Source organism: Syngnathoides biaculeatus, chromosome 5, assembly GCF_019802595.1.
Source record: "Syngnathoides biaculeatus isolate LvHL_M chromosome 5, ASM1980259v1, whole genome shotgun sequence".
Taxonomy (NCBI): Eukaryota; Metazoa; Chordata; class Actinopteri; order Syngnathiformes; family Syngnathidae; genus Syngnathoides; species Syngnathoides biaculeatus.
This window is the reverse complement of record NC_084644.1, coordinates 3052045-3068004: the sequence shown is the minus strand read 5'-3', so window position 1 is coordinate 3068004 and position 15960 is coordinate 3052045. Positions and strand designations below refer to the sequence as shown.

Below are 15960 nucleotides of genomic sequence, written 5' to 3'. Positions count from 1 at the left end.
TTTTTGTTTCAAATTCAACCACTAGATGTCGCTCATTGCTTGATATACAATACAGTGCCTGTTTTTCCATTCCTGGAATTTGCACGCTGCAATCGCACTATCAAGAGTAACGAAGCCTAAAATGCATTAAAGTAGTCTTTAAATGGATATATTTATTTAAATTCGATTTTTTTTATGAGACATCCGTGTATGTGCTCGTTCTATGCACTGATCTAAAAAAAAAAAAAAAAAATGACTGGATGGCTCGTTGGCCCCCAAAACTGAAATCCCCATCCGCCATCTTGATACTCCTAAAACAAGCATGCCGATCTGTGCGTTCATCGCCAGTTTCGTGGCCGTGAGAAAACATTCCACAGGTAAATTAGAAAGATTGACTGTTAAAGTTTGTTTGTGAAGGGTTTTTGCATTTTCTGATAAGCTTAATTCACTTGAACAAAGTTTTGTTAACGGTTGTTGTTGTTGCTCACCGTTCACTCTGTGCTTCACCTTGATAGGCTGATGTTTATTTACGAAAAAGCAAAGTCAATATTTTCCCAAACTTAATCAGTGGATAAGCAAGATAACACATTTTCTGTAAAATTTTTTTTTAGGAATTTCATACTACAAAACTCTGCAAATGGAGTTTGATTTTTAAATGCAAGGAAACAAGTTTCAATTTTCTGTCGCAGAAACAACTAATGAACGATGCGTTTAGCATGCATTTTCCCATTTCTAGTCCTTATTTCCAAAAATATATCTAACCGAGTGACTTAAAATTTAATGTTTTTATGACATGAAAAATGCAGAGTTTTTTTTTTTTTGCTTTGTTATGATGGTAGTTCTTCACAGTGTATTTTGGGAAAAGTTAACATGTCGTGGAAATCGGGCCCTGGGTAATATGCAAGGTTTCTTGCTAGTCATTGTGTTCTATGTCTTTCCTTTGCACTTAGCCTTTTTGGGCACACCAAGTCAAATGAAAAATCCTTCATGTTACCACGGTGGTTCCCAAGTTGGGGTCCACGGACCCCCAGGGGGTGAAAAACGTCCTTCCAAGGGTCCGTGATGTGAAGATGAAAAAACGAAATCGTCTGGAAGCTAATCATGATGTGAGCATTGCCCTTTCCAGTGTTGAACCATGTTTTGGTTTATTGTGCAAAAATAAAAAGCAACAGCACGTGAGCCACTAAAATGGAGTATTTCTTTGTACCAGAATGGCATAGCTGTGTCCAGCACTACATTATTGGCGAAAGTTGAGGTTGGGGGTCCGGGAGCTGTTTTTGAATGACTCACTCGGGTGTCCGGGCCCAGGTTGACTTTGGGAACCACTGTGTTACCAGAACTAAGAACATGTCAAGGTCATGCAAGCAGTTTTAATTGTACATGCCAAACTTTGAGGAAAAAGACCACCATAATCCAACCAATAAACCATAGGTGTCGAACTCTGGGCTGCGGGCCAAATTTGGTGTCATTATATTTGGCCCGCGGGGCAATTTCAAATTAATATTAGAGCTGGCCCGCCGGTATTACAAGTATTACACACTTACTTGGTTCCATATTAAAAGCTTCTTTTGTTCAACATTGGCCCGCAGCTTTGTTCAATTCAAAATTTTTGCCCACTGTGAATTTGAGTTTGACACCCCTGCAACCATGTCCTCCGCACGTTTTGGGAGTACCAAGATGGCGACCACACAGCTCGATGTGTATGCGCTTACCAGTCTTTCGTTTTTTGAGTTTCTTTTTTAAATCAGTGGCTAAAAACAGCAACGCGTACTAAAGTCAAGTGCACTGAAATGAGTAAAGTTGAAAAATACCACCTTGCGGTGTGTTTTTTTTTTTTTTTTTTGATCAGCGGTTCAATGTCTCCACTGAAGAGTCTTCACATTAAGAGCGATTATTTCAAACAACCCTTCAACTTTGATAGTTTTCTACCAATGATGTGTATAAAGTATATACTGTATACAGAAATGTGAGGGGTTTGTTGGCTCAACCTACCTTTGGATCGTAAATAAAAATGTAAAAAAAATACAAGACTTTGCTTCGCTTTTATTTGATGGTTTAAAAGTTAACCGGAAGCAGGTTTCGCTGTTGATGCTAGCTTGTGTTTTGCGTGTGCACTTGGTGTTTGCTCAGTGACGCGCTCACTCGGTGTGTGTTTGCCAAAGAGAGGACACTCCCAAGAGTTTTCACCGCTTTACCTGTCAAACTCCACATTGCACAGTGGATAACTTTTTTGCTTCTTTTGTTATTTTTAACGTGTCTTCACATAGCTATGAAGCAACCGGCGTGGAGAAGACGCTGGCAATCCCATTTCGCTCTCGTTGTTCCAGCGGCGTATTTAAAGTGAACAATTTTCATCTCGCAACGCATTTTTGTTGTTCATTACTCAGCAACGGATATCGCTCCATAATCCCATCTTTTTTTTCCTCTTTCTTTTTTGGTTTCGAATTGACTTTTTTACCTCGCACCTTCTGCTGGATTTCTTAAGGTGGCGAGCTGAAGTTGGAGGTGGGGGGCGACCACTTTGAAGGTGGTCCTCTCTGGAGACAAAAAAAAAAAAAAAAAATGGAGGCTGTTATCGAAAAGGACTGCAGTGCGCTTGGTGGACTCTTCCAAACTCTCATCGGAGACATGAAGGTGAGACAAACGCCGAAGTTCTCGCACAGTTTCCGACGAGCCTCCGGTGGAGCCGGCGAAACTAACTTCTCGGCGATTTGCTAGAAATGTGCACTATTTGTAAGCGTCACTTGTTAAATGTTGAATTCATGATATTACTCTCCATGTATGTAGGCGATTATTTTTCGTTTGTTTATTTTACACGTTCGTTGAAACACTTCGTGGATATGTTGTCGACGTTTGTCGTTGTTTTGTTTTATTTCGGACGTTCCATTTTGACGTAAGCAGGTGGAAAGGAGGAGCTCTTCTTTCGCCTTTATTATGATTATTATTCTTTTAATGACAAACTGCTTGAAGAGAAAATTAGCTTCTGTCTGTGATGCTTGCCCCAAGGAATGGGAAGAATGTGTCCGGCGGAGTGGAACAATGTCCGAGGGGTCCACAGGGGTTCACGAGCAGGGAGGAGGGGAGGTCAAAATGGTTAGACACTGCTAGGGTCCGTTTTTTTCATTTCATGTTCAACAGTGTCTCTGATATCAGCCAGCTGTATTCAAAATAACCCCAATGCTTGGTCTTATTTTTGATTCCCATCTTCAGTTTTCTTGCAGAGTAAAAGTGACAGCTCTATCTGACCCCTCGAGGTCACAGATTCTAAACTGGTGGGGATGGGAGGCAGAGGTGGGTGGCACTGGGAGACTGGTAGGGAAAAAATACCAGGGGGTTGCTTACCATTGCAATGATATGTCGAACCTCAGCTGGAGACATGTAGGAATGTAAGTCTCAGCCCCCCCGCCCCCCGAGTCATTTCAAAACATAACAAAGGTCAAAACTAATCAAATAAGTGTAAAGTGGGGCAGCATCTTGTTAAATCTACGCCCTTTACCTTAATTCATTTTCAATAGTAGACAAGCTCTTCCAGGCCTTTGCCTCAGTGAACAATTGATATTTCAGTACTTCAGAGACATTTCCAATGTCATTCATCCATCAATCCATTTTCTTGGCCACCTATCCTCACGAGGGGAGTGCTGTATCCTATCCCAGCTGTCAACGGACAGGAGGTGGGGTACATCTTGAACTGGTTGCCAGCCAATCGCAGGGCACATAGAGACAAACAAAGCACTCACAATCACACACGGGACCTCAGAACTGTGAGGCCAACGCTTTCCAGCAGATCCACCGTGTCACAATATCATTCATGTGTGCTATAAATAATTTAGGGCTCGTATTTTCTGAAAAATTCACCTGTACATATTGTTTTTGAAATGGCACATGATGCTGCCAAAACCCTGACCAAATATAAGTGTTGTATGTTCAAGTGATACATCTCGACCGAGGGGTAAACTTTGGATGTTGGGGAGGGGCAGAGTTTAGCCTGGGTTTGTGGAAGCTGCAGAGAGTCTCCGGGTGTACACGTGCACTTTTTCGAAATGTAATAATACGTGAGCCATTTCATCCTCATCATCCTTCCACCAAAATACTCACTACGTGTCTGCTCAGTGTGTCCAAACCAGCAAGTCTGGTCTCTCTTAATTTTGTCTCCAAAACACCCAACCTAGGTTTTCTCTCCATTATACAAATGTTGTCGAGCAGGAATCAATCAACGGTATCCTCAGCCACGGCCGCAATGCTGTACAAATAGCAGCAAGATTACCCCGCGTAGCAACTATTTTATGAAATTTGTTTTCCATTTTAGTTATGTCTTTGTTTGTTTTTATTTTTAATTTACAGTTATGTTATATTAATCCAATAAGCTATTTTAAGGTCTTGACATTCCATCCGGAATCACACCCGCAACTTTATCTGGGGGCATAATCTACCACACCCGTACATTTTTCAAATGTGAGTGAGTGCTTTTACTAAAGAGCTATCCGCAACAAATATATATATGTATACGTATTACATCCATTATTTACCACAAGAGAAGAGAAGGAGTCAAATCAAAGAAATTGGCTCAAACGAGGGTGGCCAAAGCCAATCAAACCACATCAAAGTATCTTCGGCCGAGCATCAGTTTAATTAAGGGGGGTGGGGGTGGGGGGCTAAATGATGTAATGCAGAAAAGTAGAAGTCAGAGGAGGGGAAAAAAGCCGGAGTCACCGTTGGGTGTCATGTTTGACGGCATGACATAACATTCCTCGGGCACTTGGCGCTAGTAGCACATCATTGGCAAACATTTGGTCAGGCCGTCCCTCTTCTTTATCTTGTGCGGTTCTGCTGCCGAGTTCCACTTCATAGCTCGCGGGCTCCACTCAACACCATTCTTTGCCTGCCATACTTTAGATTCAACTATTTTGAGCCCAAGGCCTCAATTAGATAAATTTAGTGTTCTATTAGGTGCCTAGGCTCATCATGACATAGTATTAATAGTTTTGCGAGGAGCGGACTTTTCCCAAAGAAGCCAATGACCCATTTTGCAGCCCGCAGGACATGATGGTAAAATATCTGTGTTCGGAATCTGTTTTGTTTTTTTTTCGTTGTAAAGCTCGAATAATAGTTTGTCCGCTTATTTAAGTAATTTGTTCGGGGAGACAGCTTATCACTTATCACACACAGACCTCACCTCATCTTATCAAATGTTGTGTAGACGCGGAACTTGTGAAGTCTGTCTTGATTACGACATGAAGCTTGTTTCGTTCACAGAGCAGCTACCCGGTTTGGGAGGACTTCATCACCAAGGCTGGCAAACTGCAGTCACAGCTCAGGTGAGCTTTTGCGTACGTGACACATTTGCATGATTATGATGGCTAGTCACTTTGCGGAGCGACGATGATAACTTCCAATCTATCAATGACACACCACTAACCCTTTTTTCAAATTCAAAAAATCGTCATTTTTTCGGAGAAACTGATAATATGTGCTCTGACCAACCAAAATTGAGAGTTTACATAAGCCCGAAACTCTCAGCATCCCTTTCTGCCCATCCCGCGCGTTCATCTTTCAGTCGTAATTGTCTCCTTAAGGCTACGAATTTGCACACCTCCTGCCAGTCTTGCGCGACCAGCGACCGCCAATTCTCACCACTTCACTTGGCCGACTTCGAGTGGCCACGTGTCGATTGACAAACTGCTGACGACAGCTGAAATAAAAGCTTATTATTCTCCAAGTACTGCAACTATGACTGTTCCGCAGTCTGGCATATTTTTTGAATAACAGCGCACGCGTAAGCGTCCACGTGTTGTGGGACAGACTCATAGTGACAGCTGTATAAAGGCCCAAGGACTTCACAATACTGTCTAAAGGCCACTGAGTGCTTCATTCCTCTGTTTTCTCGGTGTAACGACTGATTCGTGCTGATATGTTATTCGAGTGTTCCCATCATTTCAGGGTTAAATATGTGACCCTGTCATCCTTAACCTCAGGGGGAGCTTTTGAGGTCTGCATGCTAATGACTGCCTATTTGACAGTAAAATGTCTGTGCACTGTGCTTAGCGTTCAAAGTACATAGTGACCGACCACTGACCATTCGGGTGAAAAGGTTATTCAGACCGAGGTCCCGGAGTACAAATAGCAAAAAAACAAAACAAAACAGCTGCATGAGGTTCTAAAAGTAAATTGTTGTGATTCGTTATATTTGAGTCCACTGAAACCACATAAAAGACTTACATCAGTAGAAGCTGTAAAACATAAAGCCTTCCTTGTTTCTTATTTGACAATGAGATCCTTTGTATTACATAGTAACCAGAAAGATGTTCCGTCACCCAGGTGAACGGCTTTTAAGGTTCTGTTTCAGCAAAGGGCACACTGGCATCATTAGCGGCTCTTTTCTGGCCAATTTTGATGTGCCTTTTATAACCTGGTTACATTAATGAATTCATCTGGCTGGAGGATGGATTTGATGAAGATGATTTAACACAACTACACCTACATTTCATTTAAAAAAAAAAAATGTACTCAATTTTAACCAGATTTTAAGGTGTTTTCACACTAAGTGGTCCCTCTGGAAAAGTATCCGGGCCGACAGTAAGTCAATGTTAAACTTGAAATATTTACCTGGCTTTTCACTCTTCTAAAAAAGTACTTTTTAAAAAAAAAAAAAAAAAAAAAAGTCTATTTAGCGGCTCAGAAAATGAATGGCTGGATGTGTAATGAAGATTATGTCTTGGATACGGACAATCAAAGGAATGAGAGCAGGTGCTATTTATAGTCAGACTTTTTGGTATTTCAAACTTTGCCCCGGATACTTACACGCTAGAGTAGGCTGCAGTCGTTTTGCCAGCTGTATCAATGCCAGATTTCTACTGGATCGCTAAGAATGAGTACCGAGATCACTAAGAGTGGGCTTCCGACTTGTTCTAATGGTAAACCACCATCCAGCCTTTTAGTCTGCTTTCATGTTTTCTCGAGCCACTTCCAATTTGGCGTAAGTAGTGGTTTTGGGCCACAGCATCGCCATCCGCACATCCCATCCACCCATCGAGCTCTGTAATCTGTTTGGGACTGGGTTCCATGCAGGGACACACACATGGCGAAACACAAACACACCCACCTTCCCGCTTTGGCCCAGATAAGTGGCTAGCCAGCAGTGCTTGTGGCATACGTCTGTGTGTGTAATGATGTCCTGAGGGTACTACTCTGTAATTTAGACCCTCTGAACCCCTCTCACAAAGCAACTAGGAAATCGAGCAATTACAATGTTCAGTCTTTTTTTGGGGGTCTAACTATGGCGGGTTTTTTTCCTCCTGCCCATTTTTGGTTTAAGCACAACACAGTTTAAAAGTAGTAGTATGGGGTAGAATAAAGGCTAAGTGAGTTCTAATCGTGTTCCCCTTTGGTGTGTTTGCTGGCTGATGACTTCGAGGTACTCGGGTTTTATTCTGGTTTAGACTTTTATTTGGAAACGCAAAGAGCCCCTCAAGGCATCAATAAAATCCGGTTGGGCTTGGATATATGTGAAAGGATACAGACGGACAATATTCTGCATTCATTGCAGTACAGAACTTAACACGCATGCAATGGCTAAAGTGCAGTTGAAATATAGTTTCTCATATCAAAATTAATAGTCTTTAGTGTCCCGAACGTGGTGCTAAATTCCCCCTCTTTCCAGGATCCAAATCAACCACAGCAACATTCCGGTTTCTGCTGGACTAAGAATAGACGATGGCAGCAGCACTCAATGTGTCATTGTCAGCGCACTCCACTATACTACGCCTCAGTCCATCAGGAGCGGAGGTTGGCTCGGCCAGGCTGGCTATCGGCAATTGCCTCAAATAAGATTGAATTTCTCACGTCAAGGGCACAAGCTTTGTTGAATTCAACACCATGGAAGAATGCTTATTAGATATACATTCTCCCTAGTCCCGGAAATGCTAAATTCTTGTTTTTTACCAAATTTCCACAGCTTGAAACCCGTTTTCAATTAATAACTTTACATGAACAGAAATTGTGAGAGGATTCAAATCATGTGTACAAAGTATTGGGTCAATGAACTGTTGGATGTTGGATAGAGCTCCTCTCGTGCCAGCACTGGGCTTGAAATAGAAAGGAATCTAAGTGTGCCTATGTTTTGTTTTGCTTTTCTGGTCAAGCCACGCCCTTGGAATCTTTTGGTAAACTCCCCTCACACTACTTTATCAGCCAATATGACATTTTCATGAGCTGTTTATGCGATAAGAAAAGCAGTGTTCTATAATTGGTGGACTATTTTGGTGGCCTCTTAACTCAACTCTGAAAGTTTGCGGTTTACGTTTTGTTCTGTCACACTAGTGGCGGCCGCTTTCAAATGTACCGTATTTTCTGCACTATAAGGTGCACCTAAAAGCCTTTAATTTTCTCAAAGGCAGACTGTGCGCCTTATAATCTGGCGTGCCTTATATATGGATCGCTATTGAGCCTTTAGTGCATCTCCATCTAATGGATGCATAACGTTACCCCAGCCTCTACTGTAGCGTCTATTCTATACGCCTTATGACAGAGTGCATCTTAAATATGGGAAAATTTTGAAAGTAGGCCATTCATTGGAGGTGCGCCTTATAGTGCGGAAAATACAGTAATCTAATGGAATTGGAAAATATTAGTAAAACTAACCTTGTTGGAGACAATACTCCATTTACAGAGAACCCTAAGCATAGACGTCGCATGATATGGTTTGTGGCTTGATATGCAGATATCCTTAAAAAATGGGAACTATTAATAGGAATTATAAATATTTCAAAGAATCTAAAAAACAAAGCCAACAGATTATTGGCCGGCAGTTGTAAGAACTGTCGCGCTACGGAATGTCCGCATTTTGCTGTGAAGATTTTCCTGTTGGACCTCAGAAGTAAACGCATGTTGACAAATTTAGGACTCTCAGGTTTGGAACAAACATGTTTTTGAAACTCTCTGTGCCTGGGAACACGTTTCTTTTCTTTTCGTAGATCGTCGAGATCAGACACCTGTGGCGACGTAGGCGACAACAAAAGGGGCTTTCATCCCCTAACCTGTGATCTTAATAATAAGCAGTGTTTTGTGTCTGCTCCATCGGTATGTTTACAGACACTAAAGAAAACTAAACTACTCCATTTGTTCAAATGAAGCAAGGTTGACGCCTTAATCGGAAAGTGTTTAACTTTTTTAAAGTTCAGGGTGTACCCCTTCCTCTCACCCAGAGTCAGCTGGGATATGCTCCAGTAAACAGACGACCATAGTGAGGATAAGCAGTGCGGAAAACGGATGAATGGATGGAGCTGCACAGTGGAGTTTGTTGAATGAACGAGACTCTGTTCTCAAATTAACTTACCGGGATTAAAAAACAAAAAAGAAAAAAGGTTAACTTGAAAAATTATTTGTCCAAATATCAAATTTTCAAATGTTACCTTCCACTGAAGCAAACAACAAACTGTTTGACTTGTGCATGCAAACATCGCCACTGTACTGTCTGCTGCTTTTGTAAAGGACTAAAGTGTCCTGTAGCCTACGATTGTTGTCTGGAATGAGTAAAATTGATTACACTAAGCTTCGTTTTCTAGGAACTGTTTGAAGGCTGTTCGTCATTGCTAATGTAGATTCACCACTGACTGCTACATCCACGATATTTACTTGAGGGTATGGAAGAACAGAGGGCCGTTGATAGCCTGTGAAAGTGCACTTTTGTGCTGTGCTGAACCCGAGTCCCCTTCTGTCACCGTTTATAGACGTATATTATGGACTGCAAAATAAGATGCCTATTCTTAAGGTACTGGTCTTTTACATGATTAATTTTCATTCATTTTAGTTTGATGTAATTTTTTTTCTTTCCCTCTTGTAGAGCCACGGTGGCCGCCTTGGCTGCCTTCTTGGATGCCTTTCAGAGAGTGGCTGACTTGGCAACCAACTCCAGAGGTAGGAAGCAAATCTATTTGTCTGTGCCATTTAGAAGAAGAAGAATCTTCTTTATTTACATGAACATGCTTGCATGTACACAAAATCTAGCAGGTGCCTTGTTTAAGGGAACTTCAAATTGTTGCTCGAGTGGGAAAGAGAGACTCTGGTCCATCCTTTTTGGTTCCATTCACTTATTGGGTTGTCATTCTGCACACATTGTCTCTTGACAAATTGTGTGTGTGTGTATAAATATACACAATTAATCATGTTTGCTTGTTAATTGTCCAATTGCAAATATTACAAAACTTGGACTTGTTTTTCCCTCTGCTAAAATTCTAATTTTCCCATCAGTCTTTTTAAAGGGGACATAATGTAATTTTTTGGTTGGTAATGATAATTACTAGTGGCTGATTGGAGGAAAATTTTATCTGCAACCCCTCGGCACAACCCTTGAAATATATTTCATCATTTCAAGATGGAAGTATTTAGAAGTCTTGACTTGTCACTCACTAAAACACACTGCTCTGTCGGAATGTACAGAGCGTTTGTCACATGCATATGAAAGTCCTCTCTCCGTGGGTTCAGTGAAGATAGCAACTTTTTGCTCACTGTGTGTGTGTTGTATATGATCTTTCTGCTGTAGATATGATGATGATGATGATGAGCAGCCCCTTGGATCAGAGCCTTTTCTACTCTAATACGTGAATGGATGATGACCTTTCTTGCGGTCTCTCCTTTTTGTCTTCCTGTACTAAATCAGCTGATGCACAGTGTTATCCCGGGGTATCAAGCGCACCTTACAGCATACAGTACATAATGGGTGCAGCTGAAGACACTCGGCACACCTTTTCTCAAACAAAGTTAACAGTTCAAGTTCAGTGACAAACAGACAGAATACAACAAGCTTTGGTGGAGACACAACCCGGAGCATGGGTTACCTTTCAAAGCAAACTATGCCATGGCCAGCACGACTGTACCAGATGGGGAAAATGAAACGTGACTGGAGAATTGGCTGAACATAATATCATTTCTCAAAGCCACTAGCAGCCTTTGTAGTTGTAAAACGTTTGTGTTGTAAAGATTGACAAGTTGATCTATCGACTCTGCCGACTTGGATATGGGACAACCGTTGGGGTGTTGTGTTCAGAGTTGTAAAGAACTTTCAAGGAAAGCTATTGGGAGCCAGACTGCTGAGACATGTTAATTATTTGCCAAGGGACTGTGTGGGTTCTGTTAAAACTTCACTGTGGTGGAACTTGATTAGAATCGTTAAGATCTCAAGTGATTCACATCGTATGTAATTCTAGTCTTTGGAATTCTAAGTCACTTTCCTCGGGTCTCGGATGCTTAAGCTCATTTGGGTTACTGTCTGCAATTTAGAACATGCTTCTGATTTTTTTTTTTTTTTTTTAAATGCATTTACGTCGAGTCGCTCTGGCTTCGGGGGTGGAGCTAGGCTGACTAGGCAAGCAGGTACTTGTTCTCCTATAGAGGAGACTCTGAAAAGAAAAGTGAGCCGACCTCGGAAATCCGGTGAAATTGCTGAACAGTTGACCGAGGCAATTGACTACTACTTTCGCGGTGTTTGGACTCGTTTGATTGTTAGGGCATGATAAAGGTTCTGAGAAGCAGCTGGTAGGTAGAAATATATTCCAGTAGTTTTTCACGTGAACTAATACATTTTCAAATTGCCAATACGACATCTTGGTATTCTTCTGACATTTTCACAAGTTAGCATTACAGTAATATTGTTTATCATGAAGTCCTCGCCATTAATAATTTGTTCACCCCATTCTAGAGCAGTTAGTTTTGCCAGAACATGTTAAACAGTCCACATAAGTTACAGTCAAGAAGTGTGCTTTGTGTGTTTTGTGTCATTTAATATCTGTCGTTACACATTTTAGAAGTAAAGCCCCCCCCCCTCCCACACACACACACACACACACACATTTTGTTTCTTTATTATCCACAATGTGGTATTCCCGATCCTTTCCCAAATTCACAGACGATGATCTCAGTGCAATAATCCACCAAAAATCTCTGCTGTTTAGCCTGTGGTGACCTTGTAAATGCAACACCTTTTTGCATGTGCACAATCAAATCTCATTTGCAATGACTGGGCTGCATCTGTGGGAATATTTTGCAGTATTTTATGCCATGTAAAAAAAATCCCCAACTCAAGGTGTTCCACCAAATATTTTGGCGTGTATTCATTTACGTTGACCCACTCTATAGTGTGTCAACAATGCACCAGCTCGTATTGTTTTAGTTATGCATGTCACTGACAATATTCTGTTTGTCACTACGACAACAATTTCAGGGAATAAATGTATGCTGTAGTTTTAACCTGTTTAAGAAAACCCAGTGCTAGTAGTTGGGATCATTTGCACAATTTTACAATTCCCATGAGAACCATTTTGTACGCTGTTGTGCAATGATGAGGGCCCACATTAGGTAAACAGTTTTTCAAAGGAGATGTCGGAAAGTTGAGTTCATGTACACTAATAGCTCAGACTTCATTAAACGTGGATGTGGAACAGCGGGGTCCAAAACTCTTAAAGGCATATATTAGGTTAGTAATGAGTGTGTGTCCACATGAACTCCATATGGTCTTTGATTCCAAATGAGTCAAAAGGGGCAAAAACACTAGAAAAATAATCCACCATGTATAGCACACTGCACCAAAGTCATGTACACATTCACATTACAATTGTGTACAGTCCCGTCATGCGTGTGTAAGAGTGAGAGTGTGTAAGTGTGTACTGTGCATTGTGCCAAGCACATGTTTGACATTTGCTCTCGTGTTTGGCCCGCCATCTGTGAACATGAAAACGATCTGCGTGGTTTTATGAAACAACTGATCCAATGGCCCGCTGAAATGAGTAGAAACTTTGGGGTGGGGCAAAATATGATGAACATTATCATATGCTGCATTCTCCTTTTGTGCACTCAAGTATGTTAGGGTGCTCTCTTGTGACCATAGAGCTCTATGGAAAAATGGAAAGGGGCTTCCCACTGTGTGCCCTGCTCAGGTCATGGCTTGGCTTCTGTCACAGAGCTGCCTCAGACCCTGAACTGGTCCACCGCATCAATGCCTCCTTTGAAAAGATTGTCCTCTTTTTTTTTTCACTTTCAGCGTGAGCCTGTACGTTTTTCTGTCCTCGTCGTTCTCTGTACAAGTTATGCACATGGCTCTGAATTGAGTCTGTTTTCTCCCCGTTTGACCTCAGCCCCATCCTGGTAATATTACAAATCACTGGTAACACCCATTCAACTACTCAAATGGTCAAAAAGGCTCTCATGCTTGGATTTATGAGGCCTTTGACAGGTACAAGCTCACACAACCTTGTCTGCACACGCTCAAGCACCACAACGGTTGATTTAAAAAAAATAATAAATAATACACAAATGCTGAAGATTTCTCTTTTTGACACAATTAATAACACTAAAATAATGATGTAATATTACAGATAATACCACAGTTTAGGTGTTTTGTCAGATATCGACACAAGGCTTGACTCATTTGTGCACGCGTGTGTCCCAACGAGGTTTGTGAGCGTCGTCTCTGCACGCTGCTTTTGTTTAAACATGAACCTGGTTAGACCAGTGAGTCATGTCGGGGAAGCAATCACAAGGGCCAGTGTGGTCTAAATTGAGTTTTTCCTTCATCTAGCAAGCAAATGAGCATTTGAACTGAAGACCAGTCCCCTTGGACTCTCAACTGCCAGCCAACAATCCAACCTCTGTTCTATACTACTGTATAGACTCTTACAGTTTGACACTTGGTTTCACTGATATGGCGCTACCTTACCTTAGCGGGCCTTGACTGAAGCCCAAATGAAACAAGGGCATTAATCTGGCCAAGTCGGGTTGACTTTGACGGGAACTTTGGCTTTCCACACGGACAACGATGAAAGACTTCATATTTCCTCTTGGCTTTTTCTCACATTGTCAAGCACGTTCTGTTATACATTTTAGATGTAAATTATTTAGTCACCCAATTTTGTTTGTTTACAATCCACTATGTGGCATTCCCTATCCCTTTTCCAAATTCACAGGCAATGTTCTCAACACAATAATCCACCAAAAACCCGTGGTGACCTTGTAAATGCAACATGTGCCCAATCAAATCTCATTTGCAATGATTGGGCTGCATCTGTGGGAATATTTAGCAGGATTTGTATTCATGAAGAACCCCCCAAAAAGGCGGTACAAGGTCGAGGGGTCTCGAGACTGTGGATAGCATAAAAGCAAGTTTTTTTGCGTGTGAAATGTTTGTAGAATTGACATTGGTGTGTAACCTTGACACTGGTGTAAACATATTCAGGTAAGATCACTGGCACGACATCAGACCTTTTCTGACTACCAGGACAGGAGGACCATCTGTTGTGGAGAGCAACAACAACTGCTAATGAACAGTGGCGCATACTTATGAATGGAAATGTATGGATGAAGAAAATGCAGCACTGTGCGTCTCTTACCCTTACTTGACTCTTTTTGGTTGCTGCATGGGTATTGATAATGCAATACAATTTGGAAACATTTTTTTTTTCTGTGATTAAATTGGTCGCTAAATTGAAGGATGCCATCTTTCATGACAGATATTAAAGCAGAGAAATTGGAAATTTTGATTGTTCAGTCTGCCTGATTTGTCTCCATAGGTAGAATGTCGGTCATGCAATTGTTTGCATACATTCTTGCTAGTAGCTTTGTAAATTGCTCCCATGTCATGAAGTATAATCTACATTTGGGTTCCCCAAATTTTTGGATAGGAACCCAAAATGGGTTATGGGATGATTTGGTAAATTTCGGTCAAAGTAAGGTACTAGGTGTTTCTTATTTGGGCATACCCTAAGTTGCATAACAGCCTTCATAATTGGGTTTTTGAAACTGTAGCTGTTGACGCTACTCCGCTAGAGAGTTGAGTTGTCCTGATTGTTCTTTGTTGTGCCACAGACACTCCATGAAGCTCTCCCGAATCAATGATGTTCTTGTGTGAAGACATTGCGTGTACGTGGGTGGGCGGATGGATTTGGAGTGACGCTGGGTTAGATAGTCACCTCGCTTGCTCATTGACAGTATCAGTGGCGCACACACAGTGCAAAGAAGGCACACATGGTGGGTGTAATCTGTTGGTCATTATTTCAAACAACGCAGTGTTGTGTTGCGGTGTGCTTCCAAAGAGCTTCTCCGTCTTTTCTGTTTATCTGATTTCAATTATCAACCATTTATATCTTACTAGAGGGCTGTCACTTTTCATTTTACGCAGGTTAGGAAGGAAAGATGGAACAACCAAGCAGTACTGGCGAGACTGCACCATTTTTATTGGTGTCTTCAATGCATGGTTTCAAATAGATTTTTCACCACGCCGCAAATGAGACATTCATCAGTTTTTCTAAACCATACATTTGGTCAAGTCTTTTTTGCCCATCTGCAGTATATGTCAATCCAGATAGGAAGATTATAGAAAAGTGGAACACCCCAGCCTGAAAAAGCACACGAGGGGGTCTCAAGGATAATCTATACGCTCCTCACTTATGCAATAAAAATCCAAGCTGCCCTCCACTTTTTTTTTCTCGTATTAAAAAATTTGCCATCTTCCAGAAGAAGGCCAAATGGGCACACCTCTTTGGCGTAACTGCTCATCTAATTATCTCTGCGCAGCGATCTGCAACGGCTGCGTGAACACAACTCGACACGCCATGCCCCATTTCAGTGAATTACGTCTGAGTGGGATACTCAAATGAATACTGACTGTACTGTTAAGCCTCTAATGCAAGAATTTATATAGAGCCAATGTGAAAGCAGCTAAGGTCTCACTCTCAGGGCATCTCACGATACCCTTTAATCTCTCGTGATTGCATGTTTTTTTTAACCATCAGACTTGTACTTGTTAGGACATGACGGAGGCATTTGTTTACTGCCATTTGAACAGCCCCTGATATACACTAGCAATGTTTGTGTTGTGGACTTTTAGATGTTAATTATTCGTGTCACGTCTGATGCCTTGAATGTCACGCCAGCAATGTAAATGGCGCGTTGTCTTCGGAGAAAGCTAACTTCTTGCTGTTTTTAGGATGTTGTCAC

General features: G+C 41.5%; 1 protein-coding gene across 5 annotated transcripts in view; it reads left to right on the top strand.

Moving 5' to 3' along the window:
• Positions 1-2094: 2094 nt before the first annotated feature.
• LOC133500513 (protein MTSS 1-like) overlaps positions 2095-15960 on the top strand; it is a 34093-nt gene continuing 20227 nt past the window's right edge. For all 5 annotated transcript variants that reach the window (XM_061819274.1, XM_061819273.1, XM_061819272.1 and 2 more), the window contains exons 1-3: positions 2095-2613; positions 5233-5294; positions 9818-9891. In XM_061819274.1, the coding sequence (XP_061675258.1) occupies positions 2542-2613; positions 5233-5294; positions 9818-9891 (208 nt within the window). In that variant the 5' untranslated portion in view covers positions 2095-2541. The remainder of the gene's footprint in view (positions 2614-5232; positions 5295-9817; positions 9892-15960) is intronic.